At 43.0% G+C, this 24352-nt stretch overlaps 1 protein-coding gene across 12 annotated transcripts in view; it reads left to right on the top strand.

Moving 5' to 3' along the window:
• PKHD1 (PKHD1 ciliary IPT domain containing fibrocystin/polyductin) overlaps positions 1-24352 on the top strand; it is a 252139-nt gene that overhangs the window by 76265 nt on the left and 151522 nt on the right. For all 12 annotated transcript variants that reach the window (XM_069011802.1, XM_069011801.1, XM_069011797.1 and 9 more), the window contains 2 exons: positions 993-1143; positions 12010-12222. In XM_069011802.1, the coding sequence (XP_068867903.1) occupies positions 993-1143; positions 12010-12222 (364 nt within the window). The remainder of the gene's footprint in view (positions 1-992; positions 1144-12009; positions 12223-24352) is intronic.

Genomic DNA, 24352 nt, shown 5'->3' with positions numbered 1-24352 from the left:
AGCCCAGTGAGGACCACAAATATTTCCATGTCTGGTTCCCCCCGCCCCCACCTCAGATGAGTTGAGGATGTTCTTCCTGGTTCACATATGAGACTAAATAATATGTTTTGGATGTCTATGTCCACACTTCTGCATGTGTCCAGGCAAAAATATTCACAGATTCTTCAAGAAATTCACCATCAGGGCCCTAAACAATCTGGTCTAGTGGGAGGTGTCACTGCCCATGGCAGTGGGGCTGGAATGAAATGGTTCCAGCCCAAACAATTCTGTGATTCTATAAAACCTTCACTGCAAAGTACATGCTTGAAGTTTAGAGGTGAGGAGGAATCTTTAAAATCAGGCATAATTTTACCATTCTGCACACCATGAGACAGTCTATTAGCAGTTTTCAAGTTATTCAGGGCTTTATTTGGAACTGCTGTGCTCACCCTCAAAGCAGAGGCAATAATAACACTGGATAAGCTGAGAAAGCTAAAAAGGTATTTGAGAGGAGGAATGTCTGTCTAAATGCGGATGAGCGGCAGGAGAGCCTTTGAAAAAAAAAAAGCTCTAAAGCAACATACTGCCCATCCAGCAGGATGTTTTAATTCTAAGCTCTTCGGGCTATTTTTATGACATTGCCAGGAAACAGCAGTGCAGTTCTGCTTTTTGGGAGGCAGAGAGAGACACACGCCAGGAAACCTGTGGTCGGTCCGCAGCCAGACCTGCAGCAGACCCCTCATTCCCCAGACCAGAATGACACAAGAGGCAACCCCAAATTGTGACAGGCATTCCTGAAGGCCAAGGACCTCTCCAATGCCAATATCTCTCTACTCCTTTGCCTTACCCAGGATCCCTCTGGAAGTGAGCTTGCCCAGAACACCGTGGAGGAGATGCCAGTGCCACGCTGGACATGGGACTGGCATCTCCTCCACTGTTCTCTGAGCAAACTGACTTCTGGAAAGGTGGGAATGGGGTGAGCTCTGAACTTCTCTGGTTCTTTCTCTTTCCAGCTTGCCCTCCAGTTCTGTGGCCGGTGGGACGAGGACTCCAGCTGGCCTGCTGGCCACCAGCCGCGAGATGGCGATAACGTCACGATAGAAGAAGGCCGGACCCTGCTTTTGGGGACCACCACGAGCGTCCTCAACCTGCTGCATCTCAAAGGTCTGCAGGAGGGGGGGTTCGGTGCTCTTCTTCTTCCAGGGCTGGGGTTTCTCACGGCCCTGATCTCTCCTTCCATTCCCCAGCTCCAGCATCAGAGGAGACACCTGGTTGTTCAGGCTGAGCCTGCTCTCAGTAGATGCAAGGGGGCAGTGATGGGGGACAGGGCAAGAATTTAATTATTCTGTGTGCAGAAGCAATTGTTTATGCTCTTTGAGGCATAATGACAATATAAGCAAAAAGGCCTTTTTTACCCTTTTTTCTTTCCCCAGCCAAAATTGCTTCTCCCCCGTGCAGTGTTCAGTGATAATGGCACTGCTGGTAACAATAATCACCTCTGTTCTGATCAGCATCTTTGAGGAAGGTGTGTCACAAACCTTTACAAAATCAATGGCGTTACAGAATTGCAGGTCACAGCTGTCGAATGCCCTAAATAATCCAAAATCCTAGAGCACAGCTGGTGGGCAGTAGGTAAATAACTGAGCATGGTTATGATGGGAAGCCCTGGATCTGCCAGATTTAGGTAGCCATACATAGACCCAGAATAAGTGTGAGACATCTCTGTGGGTGTCAAAGTAAGAATTCAAAGGACTCGTAATTCCATGCCAGAAATATTCCCCCCTGGAAGCTAGGTCCTGGTTGTGGAAACTGCTGTACACGTGCCTGGTATTAAGGGAATAAGTTGTGCTGGTGAAAGCGCTTGCTCAAAGTTAAGCCTCTGCTGAAAGAGAGCTCAAAACATGAAAACAGGAGTTTTTATATGTGTAAAAACTTGGATCTTTGATGATAAAATTGCTTTTATACTAAAATGATATTAAAGGTACTAGTTTTTCATTGACATGATGGTGAAACTCATGCATTTGAGTTATTTTTAAATTTAAATTTGAATGATAGTTCCATAAAGATAAAGCTTTGCAAGTTCATCCCTATCATGAGAACATTTCCAAAACTGATTGAATTTGCTCCGTCTGTGTTCAGAGGTTTTCAAGAATTGCTACGAGACATCATTCCTGCTTAAAAACAAAATTAAAAATCAGCTGAGAATTTGAGATTAAAAAAAGGTGAAACACTTTGGTACAACTTTTTTCCCCAGTGAAAATCTTAAATCTGTGATTCAAGATTCTTTTTAGATTCATTGTGATTATGACATACTTTAGAGGAGACAGGTCAGAACACCAGATTCCTTTTGGCTGCAAATCTGGATGAAGATTTTGGGGCTCAGTCACTGACTTTGTGCAGAACTGGGGCACAATATTGGAGCAGAAACCCTCTGAACTTTGGACCTGTTCAAAGGCTCATTTGATCTATGAGTCAGCACTCATGAAGCTGATTGAATTTAATGAAGTCTGGAGTAGTATCTTTATGGCTTTGTCTCATCTGACATTCAAATCATTCCTCCTCTTTATCGTGTTTTCCAAGAAGCCTGGTTTATAATGTCAATTTAGTTAGAAAAGCAGCATTAGAATATTCCAGATGTGATTATATTCTCCAATGTTTTGTAGCAAACAGAGTAACCAAACACTTTAGAAACAGTAACCTGCATGGGAATTTTTTATCTGAGCTTTGTGAAGTTGCCTGTTGCATCCACTCCCACTTCCATGGGTTCTCTGGCTGTTTGCCCTTGGTTAGATTTGGAATCAAGACATGCCAAGATCTACTCTGAAATAAGGCCGAGATTTATCTTTCTTCACCTTCCCTTTTTTTAAGTTGTCCTGCTCAAGGGAGCTGTTTGGGGTCCTGTATTGATAGAAACACATGTCACCAAAGACTTGTTCATCTTAGGAATTATAGACACCCATCTCAAACTGAATCACAGGTGATACCTCAGAGCAGCAGCTCCCAACTCCATGAGCACATCAAATAATCAAGCACTTTCCCCAGGTGCAAGATGGGCATGGCAGTAAACTCCTAACCCCTAGGGTTGGTGGAAATCTGTCCTTTGACTGAAACATCCCATTCCTATTCTACCTGGAGAGTTTTTCTTAGTAAGTGCTGGAGAATGGGATTGAATTGTAGCTCTACTCCCTTTGTCTTTCATGACTCAGCATCAGGCTGTCTGTGCACTCTTAAGCTGAAAATAAAAGGCTTTGTGGATGAAAAAACCCCTGTAATGCTACTGAATCCACTGCTGCTACACTGCCCATTTTCTGGTGCTGTATCCAGCAAACCCAACACAAATTTACAGGCCCATTTCTTGAAATTAACCTTCTTTTAAGACACCACGAGGATTTTGAATACTGCTCTGTGTTGTCTCCTTTTGATGATTTCAGCATTGCAGGAGTTATTTAAAGGAGTGTTAGAACAAGGACACCAATTTAACATGCACCCTTAAAGTGACCCTTCTTTGTCTGTATTAACATATAGCTCCAAATACATAGTGGTTCTGGGAATGACCAGACTGTCTGGGCAGAAGATCTGGAGGTCAGAACAATAGGAAAATAGGATTAGGCAGCTGGGTTCTGCTCACTGCAACAAGGGCTCAGCAGTTTCTCCCTCCTCCTCAACAAGCAGAGCATGAACACGTGGATATCGAGAGTGGAAAGTTTAATAGTCAGGCTGTGAAACGGCTCAGACAAGACTGATTGGGGAAGAGATACAAGATAGACAGACTGTAGATAATTCTGTATGTTCAGCAGATTGCAGTTATTTTTGTAATCCCGGCATCACAAGTATGGAAATATTTATGATAACCCAGGACAGATGGAAATTTCCTTTGTGCGGCTCTTAGGCTGGAGGAACTTCTTTGTGTTTGATGGGATGATACCTCAGACGTGTTGTTGCCTTTCTTTGAAATTATAGTGGTCTAGGGAGGTCTGGAGACCAAAAAAAAGAAGCTGTCTGGTCTTTCAGGAGTTCCTTGGAGATGAATTTTGGGGTGACACTGCCAGTACGCTCCGGTGGAATTGAAGATCCCCACCTGGGCTGTTGCACTTGCAATGGCAGGTTTGAGGTGGCCACTCTTGCAGGCATAAGGGAGAAGATTGCTTTGATCCTTATAGTGGGAAAGCCTCAATTTCACTTAAAGCATCATTTAGGTTGGAAAAGATCTCCAAGATCATGGAGTCCAACCTTTGACCAAACACCACCTTGTCAACTAGACCAGAGCACTGAGTGCCACGTGCAGTTTTTCTTTGATTCTCTGACTCTGTGAATATTTTGAATTTCTTGTAATCCATGCTTTGATCAGACTGTGGCCAGAATGAATCCTTTGAGTAAATCTCGGAGTCGGGAAAACACAGATATTGATTTTGCTTGTCTTTTCCTCGCCTTTGATGCCATTAGCAACAAGCATCAAATATTCACTGATACACTGACTTCAATAGTTGTCAAGTAACCTCCCTTCAGTCACTGCTGATAAATATTGGGTTTTAATTCAGTGAAAGAAGGAAAAAGCTTTTCCCTCTGTTTTCTTGTCTATGGCATCAACTAGTCCTTAAACTCATTTTTAAATCCCTTGTCAGTAGGCACACTTGGAACCTGCTCCTGCCATGGTGTTTCCTGTGCCATTTTGAACAATCCATTTGAGATATGCATTGTGATCCTTTTTTTTTTTTTTTTTTCCAGGCATTTTCCAGTTCATATTTTCTTTTTTTAATCAGGCAGAGACATTACAATTAAAATACCGTAAAAACGATTCTGGCAGTATTGCAATAAGCATGTTTTTTAATTAAAGAAAGAACATGGGATGTACAAATAGTACCAGCTAATGGGAAATTTCATCCAATGTATTTTTTAATTGAGATTTAAAAGGAAGAAAAGTCAGCTCTATTTCTCTCTGTCACTGTGTGATATTTTCCTACATTGTTATGGTGAGACGTCAATAATCAGTCTTAGAGCTTTAAAATCCTATCTTTTTTCATGGCAAACCAGTGAAAGGCATCAGTTCTTTATTTTTCAGTATGTTTTTCTGCAGGGATTCAGTGTTAGCCAGTAGTGTGCAACCCTGGAGTAAGGGTTCTAAGGTCCTGAATCAGTAGCAATTTAAGGTGTGGGTCTTTTCCCATCTTCCCCCAGCTGCAAACCCTGGTTCATGTTTGGGTGAAGGCTGCAGGTTTCTTTTGCCATTATGTTCCAGATGGGCTTACAGGATGTATGTTGGACTCCCAGGGCTCTCACTTGCCAAATAAATTGATTTGCTGCAACTTCAGCAGCTCTTGAGACTCCTCTGGGATGTTGCATGATGAGCAGATCTGTGGAAGCTAATCCTGGCCAAGGAACTGAACACAGCTCTGGCACAGACTGAGCAGAAACCTGAGGCAGCACCAACTCCTTCCTCTAATCACTGTCATGGAAGGAGGGAGTCACAAAATCATAGACTGGTTGGGTTGGAAGGGACCCTGAATCTCATCTTGTTCCACCCCCTGCCATGGGCAGGGACACCTTCCACTATCCCCAGTTGCTCCAAGCCCTGTCCAACCTGGTCTTGGACACTGCCAGGGATCCAGGGGCAGCCACAGCTTCTCTGGGCACCCTGTGCCAGGGCCTCCCCACCCTCACAGGGGAGAATTTCCAGATGTGCATTTATTGAATGTCTGTCATTTGGGGACTTGAAACAACAAGTCCCAAGGGCCTTTGTTTTCATCATACCTCTATGGGTGGTGTTTACCTGGTGCCTTCACAAGGCGCACCTGGAATCTCCTCAGTTAGGTCCCAGATGATGTCAGGTGAGCTAGAAGCCACCCTGGAGTGTCCACACCTCTTTCTTACCAAGCCAGCTCTCCTCTTCCAAATCCATCAAAGGTGTTGCTAAGTATCTCAAAGGCCAGCTGAGAGCTGAAGAAATGGAAGGAGTTCTTTGAAGGAGACACACCCATGGCAGCACCTTCTGGGCTGCCAATCTGAATTGCCTCTGCCTGACTCCTGAGTCCTAAGGGAAAAGCCTCACCAGCTTCCAAGGGAGCACGTGCCATCTGAACAGATGGCTGTGAGTACAGCAAGCCAAAAAACAAAGGCTTGTCAGGCTGGGGAGATGAATTCTGTCTGAGAGTACTGAAGCAGCTGCTGGTTCCTCTCCCAGGAACAGATTAAGGCCTCCATCCAACAAGATGCTGAAATAAAAGCTTAACTTGTAAGTATGTTAGTGATGTGCTGGTGGAAATATGTAAGCATTTGAATTCAGAGCTCATCCGGGATCTGTACCTGTGTGCTGTGAACATGGAGGAATATTTTGAGGGAGGTACAGGATGAATTTTGGACTCTTGGTTCGAGCAGCCTTTTGGATGGGGCCAATATCACAGAATTCCCCTTTGCATCTTGTTCAGCCATGGTCCAACCAGCAAACAACTTTGCTGGCTCATTGGAATGTCCAATGAGCATGTCAACAGGGGGCAGGTGACAGATCCATGAAATAATTAATTGTCTTTTTTAAAGCTCATAAACTCTGTTTTCCTCTTTCTGTACACAGCAAGATTTTAGTTGCTTTGGGATTTTTTTTTTTCCTGCTTGGAGGCCCCACCAGGGACACCCTTGGAGCAGAAGAATGAGCAGTGAGAGGGCTGCCAGCACACTGCAGCCTTGCAGTTTTACAGGATCAAGCAAAGCTATTCCAGCTCTGGCAGTGGCATCCTGCTGTTTGCCACTCAGGGATGCTGGCCAGGAATAGAACTTCTGAGCCTGAGCCTGTCTCATGGGAGGTTCTGTGGCTTTGTCATGTGAAACACCAAGTGAGAGGAGCTGGTAAGGGCAAGCTGAAGGCTGTGGGGATGTTATTCATGGTCATGGAACAACCAGAGCAGATCTCCCCTGTGATGGGAAGGAGCAGTCTAGGTGAGGGGATGAGCTTTCAATCTGCAAATCCCCTTCCATGCAGAGGAAATTTCCTGTTAATTGAAGATTATGACACAGTAGTGATATATAAGACCATTTTGTTGATACTCTTCTACCACTTGATTATTGAAAAAAAACCTTGAGACTATCCAGCACTATTCTTGTAGTTTGCTTGCTTTAATACTGTATTCAGCTTTACATAAATAAGTGGAATTAAATCAAATATGAAGTGGAACTGAATGTCTGAAGTAGAACTAAATATAAACATGTTACTTTTATCCCAGCTCCCTAATGAGCTGTTCATTAGGAAAAATATTGACAGTGAATGCAAAGTGTGGCCTCAAAAGATTGTAATAGAAAAGGTCTCCAAATTAAAGCTATACTTTGGAATGGGGTCTTTGCTTCTCTCCAGTTTCAGGAAATCTCTAGAACAGTCTGCATCACAACCTAAATGAGGAATAATGACATTGTTTTTATGCATTATGAGAATATCTATATTAGAATTATTTTTTTATTTAAAATTAGTTTTTTGAGAAGGGATATAAGCTGCTATGTCTGCCAGTGTGATTCTTCATGACAGAGGCAAGAAGAAACTCCCCACACCTCTACTCCTCCCAATCCTCTACTCTGTCATTATCCTTTTTTTTGTATTCAGAAGTGCATAATGCAGCCTCTTGTCATAGTTAATGTTTTGGATACCTGAGCTGTGGCATTGCATGAGTCAGTCCAGGACACTTGACAGAGAGAATTGTTAAAACATTCCCTTTCCAAGCCCTTTACTTTTGAGCATGTCCTCCACCATTTCCCAAGGACTTCAGGAGGTAAATCTCTTTTCACAAAACCGGTGGTGTTGTAATTATCCTTTCAGCAAATTAAACCTCCCACCTTATTATCAGGTTTGTTTTCTTTAATATTTATTTTTTTTTAATTATTTGGTCTGGCCACTTCTCCCCTCCTGTGGGACAGATGGAATTGCCTTGTTGGTTTTTTTTTCTTTCTTTTCCTCCTTTTTTTTTCCTTTTGGTAAAGACAGATAAAGAAAGATTTCTTTTCTGTTCGTGCAGAGGTGGAGGCTAATTGCTGGGTTAATTGAGAAGAATGGTGCTTCTGATGTTCTCACAAAGTATCAAATAGCCTCAACATATTTCTCCCCTCTCTCCCTCACTCCACCTAAAGAGACCCATTGAATTTGCACATTACTGTACAGAAGTGATTATGGGCTTAATTGTATTTATTTTGCTTGGTGGGGAGGCCATCATAACAGTGGTTGATTGATTTTTATAAAATCACCCTCAAGGTCATGTGTAGGACTTTGCTTTCCTGCACAGCCATAACAAACAATTTGAGGGTCACAGCCAAAGGCTTCGTTGAGCAATATTCCTGCTTTCTGCTTTCAGAGAAGGGGTCAAGTGCAATAAAAGAAGGAAGCGTAACTTTTATTTTCTTTTTAGAAAAAGGGGAAGACAACCTTGTAAAGCAGAAACTGTATATTTATTCAGACCCAAAAAAACCCACAGAGGGTTAGTGGGACAATATGCAATTTTTGGACAGAAGAATTTGTAAGTTTGGCCAGAGTTTGTTTTACACATAGACTTGATAAATGGTTAAATGAGTCCTTCCTAACGCTTTCTTTTCTGTTTTGTGGTGCTGCTCTTCTTTTATCCTCAGCAGTTGAACTTTACTTTTTTCTCTGCATTATCTCCCAAAGACTGAGCACCATTTGGATTTGTCCTGGGAGGTTTTCAGAAGCTTTGCAAAGAGGCAGGGGACAGTGGCATTGTGGAGTGACCATAAGTGTAGCTCATCTGTCCATTTTCTAGGGTTACATGCTGGGTCTGACTGCTGCTTCTAAGGGAAAGCAAAAGAGTCTCATACAGTGAATCCCACAATCATAGAATGGTTTGGTTGGAAGGAACCTTTAAAACCATCTTGTTCCAACCCCCCTGCTGTGGATAGGACTCCTTAAACTAAACTGGGTTGCTTAAAGCCCTATCCAAGCTGGCCTTGAACATGTCCAGGGGTGGGACAGCCACAGCTTCTCTGGGCAACCTGTTCTAGTTCCTCACCAGCACCACAGGGAAGATTTTCTTCCTAAAATAAGGGCTTCTGGTGTTTGAGTCGCACCAGTGGAGGTTTAAATTGGATGTTAGGAAGAATTCCTTTACTGAAAGGGAAGTCAAGCAGTGTAACAGACTTCCCAGGGCAGTGGTGGACTCACCATCCCTGGAAGTGTTCAAAAAAATGTGTGGACATGATGCTTGGAGTCATGGTTTAGTGGTGGACTTGACAGTGCTGGGTTAATGGTTGGACTCAGTGACCTTAGACATCTTTTCCAACCTCAGTGACTCTGATTTCCCCCTGGAAGGGTCAAACTTGCAGGCCAGGTGTGCACAGTTCCTGTTGGAATTCCAGCTGCTCCTGGAATGTGGTGGAATTACTGCTTGTACTTGCACCTAGAGCAGAGCAGTCAGCAGCATCCAAGCTTCTCTGACACTCAGAAATCCACAAAAGATATGGAAAGTCTTTGATCAACAGCTTGAAAACTTTGAATGGGAAAAAGGTGACTGAAACTTGGGAAATCTTGTTTGAGACAGAGCAGATTTTGCAATCAAAAGATAGGACAACTGTCTACCAGCCCTCCTGGTTCAGTGGTACAGCATGGCAGCAATTAAAATACTCATTAAAAATTGTATGAAGAGAGGTGGAAACAGAAATGACTGTATTTCACTGGGAACAGAGCATAGGAAGTCAATAAAGACCTTAGGGAAGATGTCTTTTTTTATGTTAGGAGTGAAATAAATCGCAGTGATTTACAGTTCCATTTATAGATTGTTGTGATAAAATTATTAACACTGCTGCTATAAGGCAAAAGTATTTAATAAATATTTCTGTTCTCAGTATGGGAAGGAACAGGACGGTAAATTAGATCACAAGAGGAAGATAGACCAGCAGTCCATTTATTGCCAAATAATGCTAATAGAATGAAAACATTAAATATTCCCTCAAGAATACACATTCTTAAATCAACAGGTCCAGTCTCATTCAAAGACTTTAAAACTGCTGCTGGAGTCAGATATCTTGTGTTGTTTTACATGAAACAAGCTGAAATTTGTTCTGGTTCATCACAATCTATGCAGTATAATTTGCAAAAACTCTATATAAAGGCTCAACATTAATACATTTGTACATAGAAAAGGATGTCTAGGGAAAGAGACAATTTACACATGGGGGGTGTTGGTGTTTGTGAGAGCAAACTTGTGGTTCCCAGTGGTTATAAGCAAGAAAATGTGGGATTTATCTCTTTCTTCAATTAAGTGTTTTCTATTAAAAAATATGTAGAAAGCATTCAAATCTGGAAAGAAAATATTTAATGGGTAGTCCCCATTCAAATACTGGCTTTGTTATAAGCTTAGAAAATGACGACTAAGTTAAAAGACTTTGTTATAAACTTAGGAAATCAATGAAACAATGAAAGCCCCTCCATGCAAGAATAAAAAAAGGAAATCAAGATTAGCAGAATATGAGCAATGGCAAGCAATGATCAAGGTAGTATTTAATCTGTTTTTTATATCAGAACTTCTTTCCTTCTTTTTTTTTTCTTTTTGTCTAAATTCTGCAATTAAACCAGATGCCTGATCTCCCTTCATCTTGCTAAGGATTGGTAGCATTATCATGGAATCATGGAATGGTTTGGGTTGGAAGGGACCTTAAAGATCATCTGATCATCTTGTTCCACTCCCTGCCATGGGCACAGACACCTTCCATTAGATCAGGTTGCTCAGGGTCCCATCCAGCCTGGTCTTGAGCACTTCCAGGGATGTGCAGCCACAGCTTCTCTGGGCAACCTGTGCCACGGTCTCACCACCTTGACAGGGAAGAATCTGTGAGGCAGGAGAGCCAACTGTGTGCTAGGTAGAGAGATCACCATTAAAAACTGCTTCCACCAGTAGCAAGCTGGCTATGGGATGAGCTGGCACAGTTACCAGCTACTTTACACAAAGGGAGCGTGGTAGACCCTCTGTAAAAGGTCTGAACTTTCCAGGCTTTGGGAATTTCCCTACTAGCCCCTGGGAAACAAGCTTGACCTAGGAAGGCATATCCCATGAAATGAATGAGAGTCCACTCTGTCCACACCCACTGTAAAGATAGTGACAGTGTCCTACACAGGAGAGGAGATATGAAAGGAGATAATGGAATAAACCATCCTGAGGTGACAAACTGGCATTTTCAGCTCACTCTAGGCAGGAACAAGAGAGGCATTTGACAGAACTGAAGAGCTTGAGTCAAGAAAAAAAAAAGGCATGGAAATGGCTTTTTATTCACTATGCATTTAACCCACAGAATTCATTGCTTCAAGAAGTCGTTGAGACCAAATATCACAAAGATTCCAAAGACCAGTTCTTTATTACTAGCAAATCTTATCCAGTTATGCTAATAGTCGGTAGGAGGAAAATGTTGGCAAGGAGATGAAACCTTATGCTTTAAGGCGAAGCTAACCTCTAATTAGGGATTAAAATGAGCTTTTTATGGGATGGGGAGATCAACTCACAGCCAGCTAAGAGGGAGACGTGTCTTACGCTGTATTTGGAAGCATCTGGTTTCGAACAGCAGCTGGAAGAGTTTGCAGGATTAAATCAACCACTGATCTAAACAAGTTGCCAGTTCTTATGTTCCAAAGCTGGTTTCCTCTACCCTCTCCCAGTCACAAGTAGGTTGTAACCTAAAAAGTAACATAATACAAATTAAGTAGGAATATCCCTTTTCACATTAAGTGACTTAGTCGGTTAAAATTGGGATTTTCCAAACACAACTTCCTTCCACTGTGGTTGCAGAGTCTACCCAGGCTGACTGGCCTTGCTCAAGTCTAGAAATCAGATTGTTGTAGAATCAAAAAACGGACTGGATTAAACAGGTCTGTAAAAAGTTGGTAAATTCATAGGGGGAAGCATGGGGCAAGGTGGAAATATCACAGAATGCAGTAATATTTTAGCCTTTTAATTTTATTGCAAACCCCTCTGTTTACCTACCTCTCACAGTTCCTTTGACTGTGAGAGAATGACCGGCTGAATATATGGCTGTGTTTTGTTCTTCTCTTGTCTTCAGGTGGCAAACTCTTGTTCACTGGACCAGGACCTGTAGAACTGCATGCTCATTACATCCTGGTCTCTGATGGAGGAGAGCTCCAGGTGGGATCCCCTGAGGCCCCTTTCCATCACAAAGCACACATCTATCTCTATGGCAGCCTCCATTCTCCACCATTATTTCCATATGGAGTCAAATTCCTGGCAGTGAGGAATGGGACCCTTTCCATTCATGGTGAGTACATTTTTTTTTTCTTGTCAAAAGCAAAGGACAAATGGATAACAGAAAACAAAACGAAGAAAACAAGAAAAAAGGGTTTTGGAAGAAAAATAAATTGACGAAACTTTGGTCATGATTCTCACAGAATCATGGAATGGGTTGGGTTGAAAGGGACTGTAAAAACCATCTCATTCCAATTCCTTGCCATGGGCAGGGACATCTTCCACTATCCCAGGTTGCTCCAAGGTGCATCCAGCCTTGTCTTGGACACTTCCAGGGATCCAGGGGTAGCATCAGCTTCTCTGGGCAACCTGTGCCAGGGCCTTACCATCCTCAGAGGGAATACATACATCTTCCCAATATCCCATCTAACCCTGTCCTCTGGCAGTGGGAAGCCATTCCCTGTGTCCTGTCCCTCCATGCCTTGTCCCAAGTCCCTCTCCAGCTCTCCTGGAGCCCCTTTAGGCTCTGGAAGGAGCTCTGAGCTCTCCCTGGATCCTTCTCTTCTCCAGGTGAACACCCCCAGCTCTCCCAGCCTGGCTCCAGAGCAGAGGTGCTCCAGCCCTCTGAGCATGGCCTCTTCTGGACTCATTCCAACATCTTATCAGAATTCTTATATTGTGGCATAGAAGAATTTAGAGATGGAGCTTTTTTTGAACGCTATGAAATATGGGTATAAAATGGCCATTTCTTGATGCAGGAGTTTGGTCATAGAATTCAAGTCCAAACTCAGCATGAATCAGAACATTGGTGCAACACACATTTTTCGAGTTCTTCACTAGTGGGCTATTTTTAAAGGCTCTAAGTGTCACAGAGGAGAAAAAGAAATAGAGAGAAGCCATCTGAATGTCTCATCTTCCTTCTTCCTTCTGAACGCCTCTTCTTCCTTCTGTTTGTGTGCGTCAACCTTCCTGTTGGTGGATGTTCACACCCTCCAGCAGGGCTTGAACTTCCACCCTGTGCCCTACAGGCAGAGTTGTTGCTGGCTGAGCACAGAGACGTGTGGCTCTCGGTCAAAAATGAAGTCAGGCACCGAGAGTAACATCTGAACACAGGCAGGGAGTGAGTTGCCCCTCTGTGCCATCGTCCTGCCAGCTCACAGGAGCTGAGCAAGGTTGGGAGAGGTGGGGTTGGGAGTGGAGTCAGTGAACTGATGTTTTCTGAATCAGGAGAGAAGAGCAGAGGCTGGGGAAGGAGATCCTGGCAGGGGCAGGAGAGGTGGGGCTGCACCTCAGTATCACGTCAGGTGCTCTTGACCCCTTCATTGAGACACAGCAAAGCTCAATTATTTACTATCTGTAAAAGGCTTCAATAATTTCAGTGAAGTGGCTTTTCAGAGCATTTCTACCCCATTTCCTGGAGGATCTCTGTGAAGGAGGGCTATTAGAGCATCTTGGCTGAATTGACTGTCCGTTACTGGCCATTGAGTTTCACACAGTTATCCCAGCCCTGAGCTCAGTAATTCCCCTTAGATTAAAGCTTGCCTTCCAGAAAGGCTTGATCTTTGAGGACATCAAGGGAGACAGAAATCAGCTTTTTCCTTAGAGGCTTTTTCCAGGGGATTAATTTGGTTAATAATCCTTTTTTTTTTTTTTTCCTTTTTAAAGAAAAGTATTGAAATGTCTGATTTGAATTTGCCTGACAACAGCTTTTGCTGCTTCACTTTCTATGCCTTCTGCTATTTTGAAGTGTCCTTCTATTCCTGGTTTGACCCCAGTAAGCCAGGATTTTGTCCTTAGATTGTCAGCAATTTGCAGCACAAGCCTTCACTTTTCCATGCTTTTTGTTTTCTAGCAATGTAGGAAAAGCCAGTAGCAACTCCTGGCAGCTGTGCCTCTTGTGCTGCTTCTCCTATCCACTCCAAGCCTGTATCATCTTTGGCTTGGTGACTCCAGCACCCTGAAAACTGAAGACAAACAGGGCAGAGTGCATTCTGCTGTCTCACCTTAGTGATGTGATGGAGGGAGGCAAACCCAGGCATCCACATCAGTACCTTTGAGTCTTTTCTCACTGATATTTCATCTGTTTTACTCAGTGCCATAATTCCCAGTGAGTTTTCATTCCCTAGGAAAACAAGAAGATGAGGTCTGCAATCGAAGGGTTACTTGGATGGAGATATGTGGAGTCAAAGGTGGCTTGACCCTTAGTGGAAACATCTCTTGGTTTCAGTTTTTTGTAAATTATTGGGTATTGAAAGGCTTGTGTTGGAAGGGATGTTAAAAACCATCTAGCCCATCCCCATTCCATGGGCAGGAACACCTTCCACTATCCCAGGTTGCTCAGGGTCCCATCCATCTTGTCCTTGGACACTTGCAGGGATCCAGGGGCAGCCACAACTTCTCTGGGCAACCTGTACCAGGGATTCCCCACCCTCACAGGAAACAATTCCTTCCCAATATCCCATCTAAATCTCCCCTCTGTCACTTTGAAACCATTCCCCCTTGTCCTGTCACTCCAGACCCTTGTCCCAAGTCCCTCTTCAGCTCTCCTGGAGCCCCTTTAGGCCGTGGAATGGGCTCTAAATTCTCCCTGGATCCTTCTCTTCTCCAGGCTGAACAACTCCAACCCTTATTCTATTGTTATTCAAAACCAGCTCTTATTCAAGAATTCATATCAATTTCTTATTCAACAAATCCAGAGTAGCTGAGAAGTCACTTTTAAGCTCTGCACAACGCTCAGCCCCAGTGCATGGCTGCAATTATTGTTCATTCAAAACCATGTAATCTGCAATTTAACATTGAAGCAGTAGAAGCCTGCTACAAAACATGACAGAAAGTAGTGGGGTCCTTTACTGGGTTCATATTGCTGACGTGGAAAAAAAAATCTGCTGTCTGTCTTCAATTTAGCATCAGTCTGGTCTGTGGTATAGAACAAATTGTTGAGCATGACAGCCCCTTTCATATGTATGTGTGAAAGAGGCTGACATGCTCAGCAATATACATTTGTGAGATACATTTATATACAAGAATATATATGTTATCTCAGATCAAAATCATTAAATAAGCAGGTTTCCAAATTCTTGGCTGTCTTGGCAAAGACAGGACAGAGCACATTTTAATTCCTTTTCTCTTTCAGACTGGGAATGTTGGGGGATGCTCTGCAGCTCTGGTTGAGTTCAGATTGTTTAGTAAGCGCTGTCAGCGCCTCACTTTGATATGTTAATATGACTAAGGGTTTCCCACAATTCCCTCATGAGTGGCAGTCCTTTGCTCCGGTAGTTGTAGCAGACTGGGAAATTTCACTGTTGCCTTTGGCTTTAGCCAACTCCCCTGCCAGTCAGAGCGTGCCACCCATAAACTGCCTGTCAATCACCCGTCACTTTGAGGAGGGGGTTTCAGTCAGCCAGGGCAACTCGACTTTTTGACAATGTAATTATGGCCCTTGCATCTGCAGTAGGGGCCTGAGCGGGGCTGAGAGAGTTTTATTGATTGTTCAGAAGGGAAATTTATCACTGTCTCCAGCTCCATTCGCGCTCTATTCCCTGAGAAACTCTCCTGACAAGCTTCGGGAGAGAAGTTCAGCATGGTGGCCTTGTCTGTTCTTGTGCCTTTGTCCTTCCCAGGGAAACTGGAGACACCAGTGGATGCTGAGGGGGGCAGGAACTGGGTGCAGAGTGCAGATGCTGCATCAAAACAAAGAACACCCAGCCCGTCCTTGTGACAGCCTGATCTTGTGGTCCTAACACTTTAATCATGGAATCACAAACTGGTTTGGGTTGGAAGGGACCTGAAAGCTCATCCAGTTCCAGCCCCTGCCATGGGCAGGAACAACTTCCACTAGCCCAGGTTGCTCCAAGCCCTGTCCAACCTGGCCTTGGACACTTCCAGGGATCCAGGGGCAGCCACAGCTTCTCTGGGCACCTGTACCAGGGCCTCACCACCCTCACAGGAAGAGGTTTTTCCAATATCCCATCTAAACCCATCCTCCTTCAGCTTAAGATCATTCCCCCTTGTCCTGTCCCTCCAGGCCCTTCTCTAAAGTTCCTCTCCAGCTCTCCTGGAGCCTCTTTAGGCTCTGGAAGGGGCTCTAAATTTTCCCTGGATCCTTCTCTTCTCAAGACTGAACACTCACAGCACTCCCAGCTTGGCTCCAGAGCAGAGATATTTCCACACATTGAAATATTTTAAAGGTCTTCTCCATTTTCAGCGGTCCTGGTAGATGATCTCATTATTCCATTGTGTCCCCTCAAAACAGACTGTGCCTCTTTCAAAAAAAGACCATCACTTTTGTCAGGCATTTATCTAAAACTTCATGCCAACACTGTTGTGATATTACACTGTGTTGTTGGATGTTACACTCCAGATTAAAAACATGCTCCATTCACCTTGTCCAAACCATGAAAGGTGTGTAATAAAGAAAAAGCTATGTCCTGAAGGTTTTGGTTTAATAACTTATTTTTAATCACGATAATTTAAGCAGGGGTGTCAGCAGTCATTTCAATGCTCTAAAGTCATGGCTAGTCCTGCTGCAAAGAGTGGCCCTGCACGTGCAATGGAGAAAATTACATTATAGAGGTAAATTTGCATGACTTCTATCCCAGATTTCTCTGCAGCCAAAGCAGTCTGATACTTTTTCAGGGTTAGCTCAGGGAAAAAAAGTGGTTTTTATCAGTTGAACCAATTATTAATTTTAATTGCTTTTAATCAATAATAAACCACAAAATATTTGTGAGCTGTGCACTGTGCTTTACAGAGCCTGTGCATTCCTCCAGAGATCAAACATTTAATCAAATGCCTCTTGCTTTGCCTCCATTAGGCAGTGTTATGTATCTGTGCCGAGTTTGAGATTAAGAGATCATAGACAACATGAGAGAATTTGTTCTGCTTTACTCACATATTAAAAAGAAAAGCTTCCCAGGGGGAAAAAATAGGGAAAAAAGTATCTAGCAGGGGGTTTCAAGATAGGGTGCAGAGATCTGTTAGAGGAAAGACGTTTTTTACTCTACTGAAATGCTCTTCTATTCAATAAATATTATTTTTCGCTACCTGACCTTCCTGATTTCAAGATAGGGTGCAGAGATCTGTTAGAGGAAAGACGTTTTTTACTCTACTGAAATGCTCTTCTATTCAATAAATATTATTTTTCGCTACCTGACCTTCCTGATTTGCACACCCCTGCTACACCTGAGGTTGCTGCTGTTCCTTAGGTGCCAGTTATCCTGCATGGGAGTTGCAGGAGTCTTTTTGCCTCCTGTGACAGTGTTTTTCCTTTCCAAGACCTTGACTTTAACATGATGCATTAAAGCAGATGGCTCTGGAACAGAAGGCTGAGCTGCCTTGAATCCCCTCGTGTTCACCGGGGGTAAGAAACTGCACTTAGGCACTTCCCATGGAGTAACTAATGTACAATGACTTGTGCCTTCACTTTCTTATTCACAAATATAAGATGACCATTAGATTTTAAAGACCTAGCAGATGGGGGAAAAAAAAAGAGTTGGGTTCAGGGCAAGCTGCTGTGCCTTTCACAGTTTGCCCTTCTTTCTAATAGAAATGCATCTGTTATCTTTGATTTAAGCTTAAATCAGTTGATTTGTGTGTTGGTGCTGATCTTAATGAGGAAAATGTGATGCAAAGGGGACAGAGAGATGGACACTAATATATATATTATATAATAAAGATAAATATAATAGAGGTAGTAAAGATAGTAATACAATATAACACAATATATACTCTATACTGAACTAGAATAGGATAGGATAGAATAGAATATGTACATAGGCCATAGCTAATATATTACCTTGTGATTTTTGACAGGGTATAGGTCTGTGGCTTGCTACAAATGTGGGTGCATATTATATTTTAAATAATTTCCTCCTTCAAACTTTCAAATATACATCAAAATATCCCTAGCAATTCTTGCCCCAACAAGAAACAGGTTATTGGCTGGAGGAAGAGAACACCCAGCAGCAAATTCAGGGTTAATTTCCACCCTAGGTAGGAGAAAGGCTGCAAAGTTTGGGCTTTCCAGGCAGGTGGTGGAGGTGTTCAAGAAACAACTGGATGTGGAACTAAGTTCTCCTGTTCAGCTGGCAAGGCAGGGATCAGTCACAGGTTGGACTCAGCCTTGGAGGTCTTTTCCAACCTGACTGATCCTGTGATTTTCTGAAGTTTGGCAAACTGAGAGGCCTGGACCCAGCCCTGGCTTTCCACAGTGCTGCAGGCTGAACAAGGCAGGGACCCTCCCTTTGGGCTCACCCTCACATTTCCTGGTGCCAAAACCTCTTCCCCATCCCATTTTGGGGATGCAGGAAGCTGATCTTAGCCTGGCAATGGTTGTGCTGCCCCACATTCCCACTCCTGCAGGGAGATATTCCCTGTCTCATTCCGCAGCAGCGCCGGAGATGAACTGGCAATAACACAAAGTGTTACCAGCTGTCTGCAGCTCCCTGCAGGATCCACTGTCCTTTCCTGCCACAGCTGGAGCTCTTTCTCCTGGGGTCTGTCTAAAGACTTTTTCCTCTGCGGCATCTTTGGTTGTGAGGACATTAAAGGTGTGGAGCATGGATTTTGGTTTATGCAATGGCATTGCAGGAATATCTTTTCCCTTGCTTTCAGGACTGATGTGACTTAACAAAGTGACTGGGAGATCTCTGTTTAAAGGGAATGTTTGGAAATTTGTGCATTTATGGGACAGCATGCAGGGAAGGTACTTTGTTTGCAATTTAAGTTGTGGGAAAAGGGCAACAATGAGAGTTTCTGTAGATCTGTTTAATCACAAAGCCCTTCCATCCGCAGCAAAATCATAGAATCATGGAATGGTTTGTGTTGGAAGGGTCCTTAAACTCACCTCATTCCACCCCCTGCCATGACAGGGACGCCTTCCACTATCCCAGGCTGCTCCAAGCCCTGTCCAACCTGGCCTTGGACACTTCCAGGAAAAGGACATGATAATCCTTGCTTTCTCCAGGGTGCTGTTGAACAATATTCAGGTGGAAATGTTTAAGTGACAACTGCAGTGTCATGAATAGGAAACATTCAGCAGGACTAGGTCACTTTCAAGGATATTTCCCAGTGGAGAAAATAAAAGTTATTCCGTTTGTCCTCTTGTCCGGATGATGTCATATTTTTAATTTTTGCTCACTGGGAGAAGATTCAAGATCAGGTTGGACTGGGCTCTGAGCAACCTGGTCCAGTTTGTTGTTCCTGCACCTTCAACAGGAGGAGGAGGAGATCTGGAGTAGATGACCTTTAAAGGTCCCTTCCAATCCAAACCATTCTCTGACCCTGATTCTAAACTCTGATTTGAGTACATCTTAAATACCCACTGTGCTCCTGCTGCAGCTTCTTGTCAAAGAGCTGATAAACTCTTGGGTGTCCTAAGGGTTAACGAGCAGTTATAAATCAGAAAGGACCTTCTGTTTTATCTCGGGGCGGGAATGAAAAGCTCTGTGCAGTGGCTGTGGCAGGAAGTGGCAGGAAAGCTGTCTGCATCTCCCCAGGGGCTGCCCACACGCAGCAGTGAGTCCTGCAGGACTGCACGGGGGTGGAAAGGCAGCTCCCAGTTTCAGGCAGAGACATCCCTGTCTTTCTAAGATGTGTAGCAGGTAAAAAAAAAAAAAAAAAACAAAACCCTAGCAAACTCCTTTCATTGCAAAACAAGCTAAAAACATGCAAATGCTTAGGGAATATACCTAGGACTGGAATTAACAGAGAGCAAAACCAGCTGGAAATGTTGAAGTCCAGAGGGTTGACAGCTCACAGTTCAAGCAAATGTTTTTTAACACCTTTGAAAATATAGGAAAGCAGCTTTCATTCTTCTTTTATGATTCCCTACTCTTTATGGCCAGTGACTGGACCAGACACTGCAAGAGCTGAGGCAGCTGTGACATTTTTTTTTAAAACATTATAAAATCTGGGTTCATAAAATATTTTTTCCTAGTCCTTAATTAAGGGTCTGTCACTTGGAGATCCATTTGGCCATAGAGAGCTGTAGCAACACATCTGTGTACTATCCTGAGTAAGGAGGCTTTCTGGAAAAAAAATTCTATTCCTTTTAATTTAAGGAATTTTATCCATTATTATTTTTATGGTTTGTTTTATTAACTGAAGCAACAGCAGCAAAAAGTCCTTGTCTTGGATCTAAAAATATATTAAAAAAACTCATCTCTTTCCTGAAGCACCAGTTTCTAATGGCTGTATTGCCAGTTATCACTTTGACATTTGAAAATTTTAGGAATGGCCAAGCTAAGTTTGATTAGGAAGTGCAGTTTGGGTTGGGAAAAGGGAATATTAAGGGATTATGACAATGGAGAGGAAACTGTATTCCTAAAATAGCCTGACACCTGAAATTCTGAAGGAAAGTGTGCTGTATTTTACTACCAGAGACAATCATAGAGTCACAGAATGGTTTGGGCTGGAAGAGACTTTAAAGGTCTTATAGTTTCAACTCCCTGCCATAGTTGGGAGTTTTTAATATTCTAAAAAATAAATAAATATATATAATCCATTGAATTATATTATTATCTTCTCTTGCAAAGTTCTTTCTTTGGTTTTTTTTCTGGTGGGGGTAGGAAAACAGCTTGTTTCTTTTCACTTTGTTCCTGGGAATTGAAAGCTCCTATTCCCATTTACACTAAAGATTTACAGTATAGCTACAACTGATTGACAGATTATCTGCAGTGTAATTTGTACATTCCCAGTAAGTAGATTTTGTGTCTGAGCCCTGCAGTTCTCGTAAATTCCTTTTGTGGCATAAAGGGGTCTCATTACCTCAACTTTAAAGCACCAATAAACAGTCAGAAGGCGTAAAAGAGCTTTATAGTTTGTCAACACCACTAACAACTGTGTGTTCATAACTGGGTTAATTAATTTGTGGTAAATAGGAGTAAAAATGAGATGCAGCAGGGTCCTGGGTGTCAGAGGAGAAGGGTTCAAAGCCTGCTGCCCCATGAAAAAAAGGAAGTTTTTAAAAAACATTTAAACAACTTTTGGGAGAAAGACCAACAGACCTATGGCAGGCTTAGGACTGGAACCAGGCCTCTTGAAACCCATTACAAGATTCCAGTTTGTACCAACACTCCCATGTGTAAACCCTATTCTCCAGCTCTGCCTGAGTGGATGTGGCTCACACTGGTTGCTGTCAGGCTTGGTTAGGATGTTCCTAAGGTGTCTCACGTTAGGTAATAATATTACTCCAAAAAGTCTTGTTTTCAGGTCAGGGACATGTGTTTTCCATGAAAGCAACTTGTCGTCTTGTCATGCAAACTCTTAGATCCCGCAGATTTAAGGTGGAATTCATGTAACCAAATAGAAATATATGAAAGGCAGAAGTTCCTTTCAACAGGAACAGAAGTGTGCAGGTTGTGACAGTTGAAGACTGAGGACAGGCTGGAATTTAATGGATCAGTCTCAGTTAAAAGAAGAATTGTTGTCTGGAAAGTTATTCCCTGGAGGGTGGGGGATTGGTAATAGAAGCTGAGATATCAACACCTCATGGTGTCCTGGCAGAGAGCTGGAGGTGACTCAGGGAGGGAGCTGTGATCTCCTCGTTTGGTTTTGATCTGCCTCTTGAACCAGGACCAATTATCTGCTTTTATCTGTTTAAACTGATTCAGTTTCCCTTTTCAGTGAGATGGTACAAGGCATTCCTGTAGCTGAAGGAATCCTGCCTCTGGGCCTGACACCTGAGGAGTGACAAAGAACTGAAAATGTTGACAAGAGTCTAAGTGTTGACTTTCAGAAGTCTTGGACTGTTTCTAGCTGGAATAGGAGGCTTCATTTTTGAGAAACTGGGCTGGCTCAGTGGAAACTCCCTTCCCAGTTTTATCCCAGATTCTTGTGTTACCCCAAACAAGCCACTTAACCATTTTTCATCTCCTCCACACCTTCCCTTGTGTACAATGAGATTAATAATTTTATCTTGTGGAGGCCTCAGCTGTGTTTCCATGGAATAAAGAACCCAACCATGGGCTCCACAGAGGGCTGTGGTAAGACTTGTCTGCATCCAGAGGAGAGATTCCCATTAGGTCTGGCCTTAGATATCTATCTCTGTGTGTGGAGTGCCTAACCCAGAAACATGGAATGGTTTGAATTGGAAGGGACCATAAAGATCCTCAAATTCCACACCCTCCAGCATGGTGGGCCTTATTTTAATACAAAAATAAATTACAAATGATGCACCTCCTCTTGTGTTCAGTGTCAATCCAAGTTTCTCTTCTAGTGGAAGCTGGAACACATTTTAAGGCAGTGGACAAGAGGTAATATTTTTAAAAAATGTGCAGAGAAGGGGTAAAAGATTATGAAGCACTTCAGTGCTTCATAACTGGTCTGACAAATAGAGGCTTTAAGATGTTTTATCTGAAGCAAAATTTCCCACTGTGATGAGGAGTGGGATGTGGAGTGGCCTTTCTCAGCTGAGATCAATAGCACTGCTTTTTGGCCTCTCCCTCTCTCCCTTTCTGCCTTGGAATGCTGAAGGTTGGCAGAGAAGCTGGACTTGTGCTTAGGGAGGGAAGCAGTGATCAAGGGAGCACAGGTCAGTGCATTCCTTCAGGTCCAAGGAAACTTCTACCTTTTTAGGGGCAGCCACAAGTGAGGGCAGCTGGAGTTTCCAAGGCTCCTTGGCCACTCAGGTGCTTTTCTGAGTCACTTTGGGGCAATCCCCTGGTCTGAATGAGGAGACAACTCTCCTGTGCCTGCAGTGGGACAGAGAAACTCCTCCAGGTGATTCAGATTGTGTAGGCTCCCCAGGAGCCCATTTTCCCCGTTGATTACAGGACTTGTCTCCTAATTAGTTTGCAGCAGCCTCTCCTTACTCTGTAGTAACTCCTTTCAAACCCCTCTATTTCAGTGTTTCCAACTGTTGCAGCTTCAGCTTTCAAATCTGGGTGACTAGAAAAGAATATCAAACACCCAGTTTAAGTTTTCAGTGCCCCATGGGTCACCCAGTGTACACCTGGGAGAGGAAATGACCCTCATGTTTTTAGTAATCAAGGGATTGTAAATAATGGCCTAATTTTTCTAAACCTAGAGCACTCAGTACAATTCACATTTCGCATTCTGTGGACAGATTTTCCTGTGACCCTAGAGATGGGTCTGCCCTGACACACCTTGATGAGTTTGCTCAGTTTTGATGTGACTCTGACATATTTCTGTAAATGTCAAATTCACATCTCCTGTTGAACTACTTAAAATCATGGAATGGTTTGAGTTAGAAGGGACCTTAAATCTCATTTCACTCCAACCCCCCTGCCATGGGCAGGGACACCTTCCACTATCCCAGGTTGATCCAAGCCCTGTCCAACCTGGCCTTGGACACTTCCAGGGATGGAGCAACCACAGCTTCTCTGGGTGCCCGGTGCCAGGGCCTCCCCACCCTCACAGGGGAGAATTTCTTCCTAATATCCAATCTAAGTCTATCTTCTCATAGTTGAAAGCCATTTCTCCTTGTTCTATCAGTAGCTATTGGTATCCTATCACTCCTTAGGACTGGGTGAAACCAGATAGATAAGTGACATATCATCCGACATAGATGTATGGAATATTTTTTTGTTAGAGGCCATAAGAAATTTAATTTATTCTGTTTTTCCTCAAGAGTGGCATTGTAAACATCAGAATTGTCTCATTCTTAATGATTTTACCAGGTCCATACAAGACTGCAACTTTACATCATGCTTCCAACAGGAAGCATAACCAGGGTCCTGGTGCTAAGATGTTCCCAATCTTAAAATTTGTGATTAATTCCTTTGGAATTAATTTTCAAGTCCCTTGCACTTCTAGGCTGCACCATTCTGCTCTGCTTCATGTATAAGGGTGTTCTGTTAAGTCATTTAGTAAAGTGTTCAATTCTCGCTTTTCCTGCAACAGCTTTTTGAGTCTAAAGGCTCTGTCCTTTAACATGAAGTCACTCCTGCTTTAGATCTCAAGATGTGCTTTTTTTTTCCAAATCATGCTTAGTTAATTATTAAAAATGAGTTCAATAATTAAGGAGTTATACAGATTCATCTATTTTTCAGCACTTTGGAATATTTCTGCTCACTGTACATTTTGGGGGAAGAAATAATTTAAATACACCACAGCTGTTGGTCTTTTAAACCTTTTCCTCTCAAACAGGTAATTTGTTTACCTGTTGCACAGCCCAAACCCAGGCACTGAAGGTTATTTTATGAACTTTGCACATTTTATCCAAAATAGAGTTTGTTTTCAAG

This window comes from Aphelocoma coerulescens, chromosome 3 (assembly GCF_041296385.1).
Source record: "Aphelocoma coerulescens isolate FSJ_1873_10779 chromosome 3, UR_Acoe_1.0, whole genome shotgun sequence".
In the NCBI taxonomy this organism is placed as follows: domain Eukaryota; kingdom Metazoa; phylum Chordata; class Aves; order Passeriformes; family Corvidae; genus Aphelocoma; species Aphelocoma coerulescens.
Note: the sequence above shows the minus strand (reverse complement) of the source record. Positions and strands in the feature narration are given on the sequence as shown.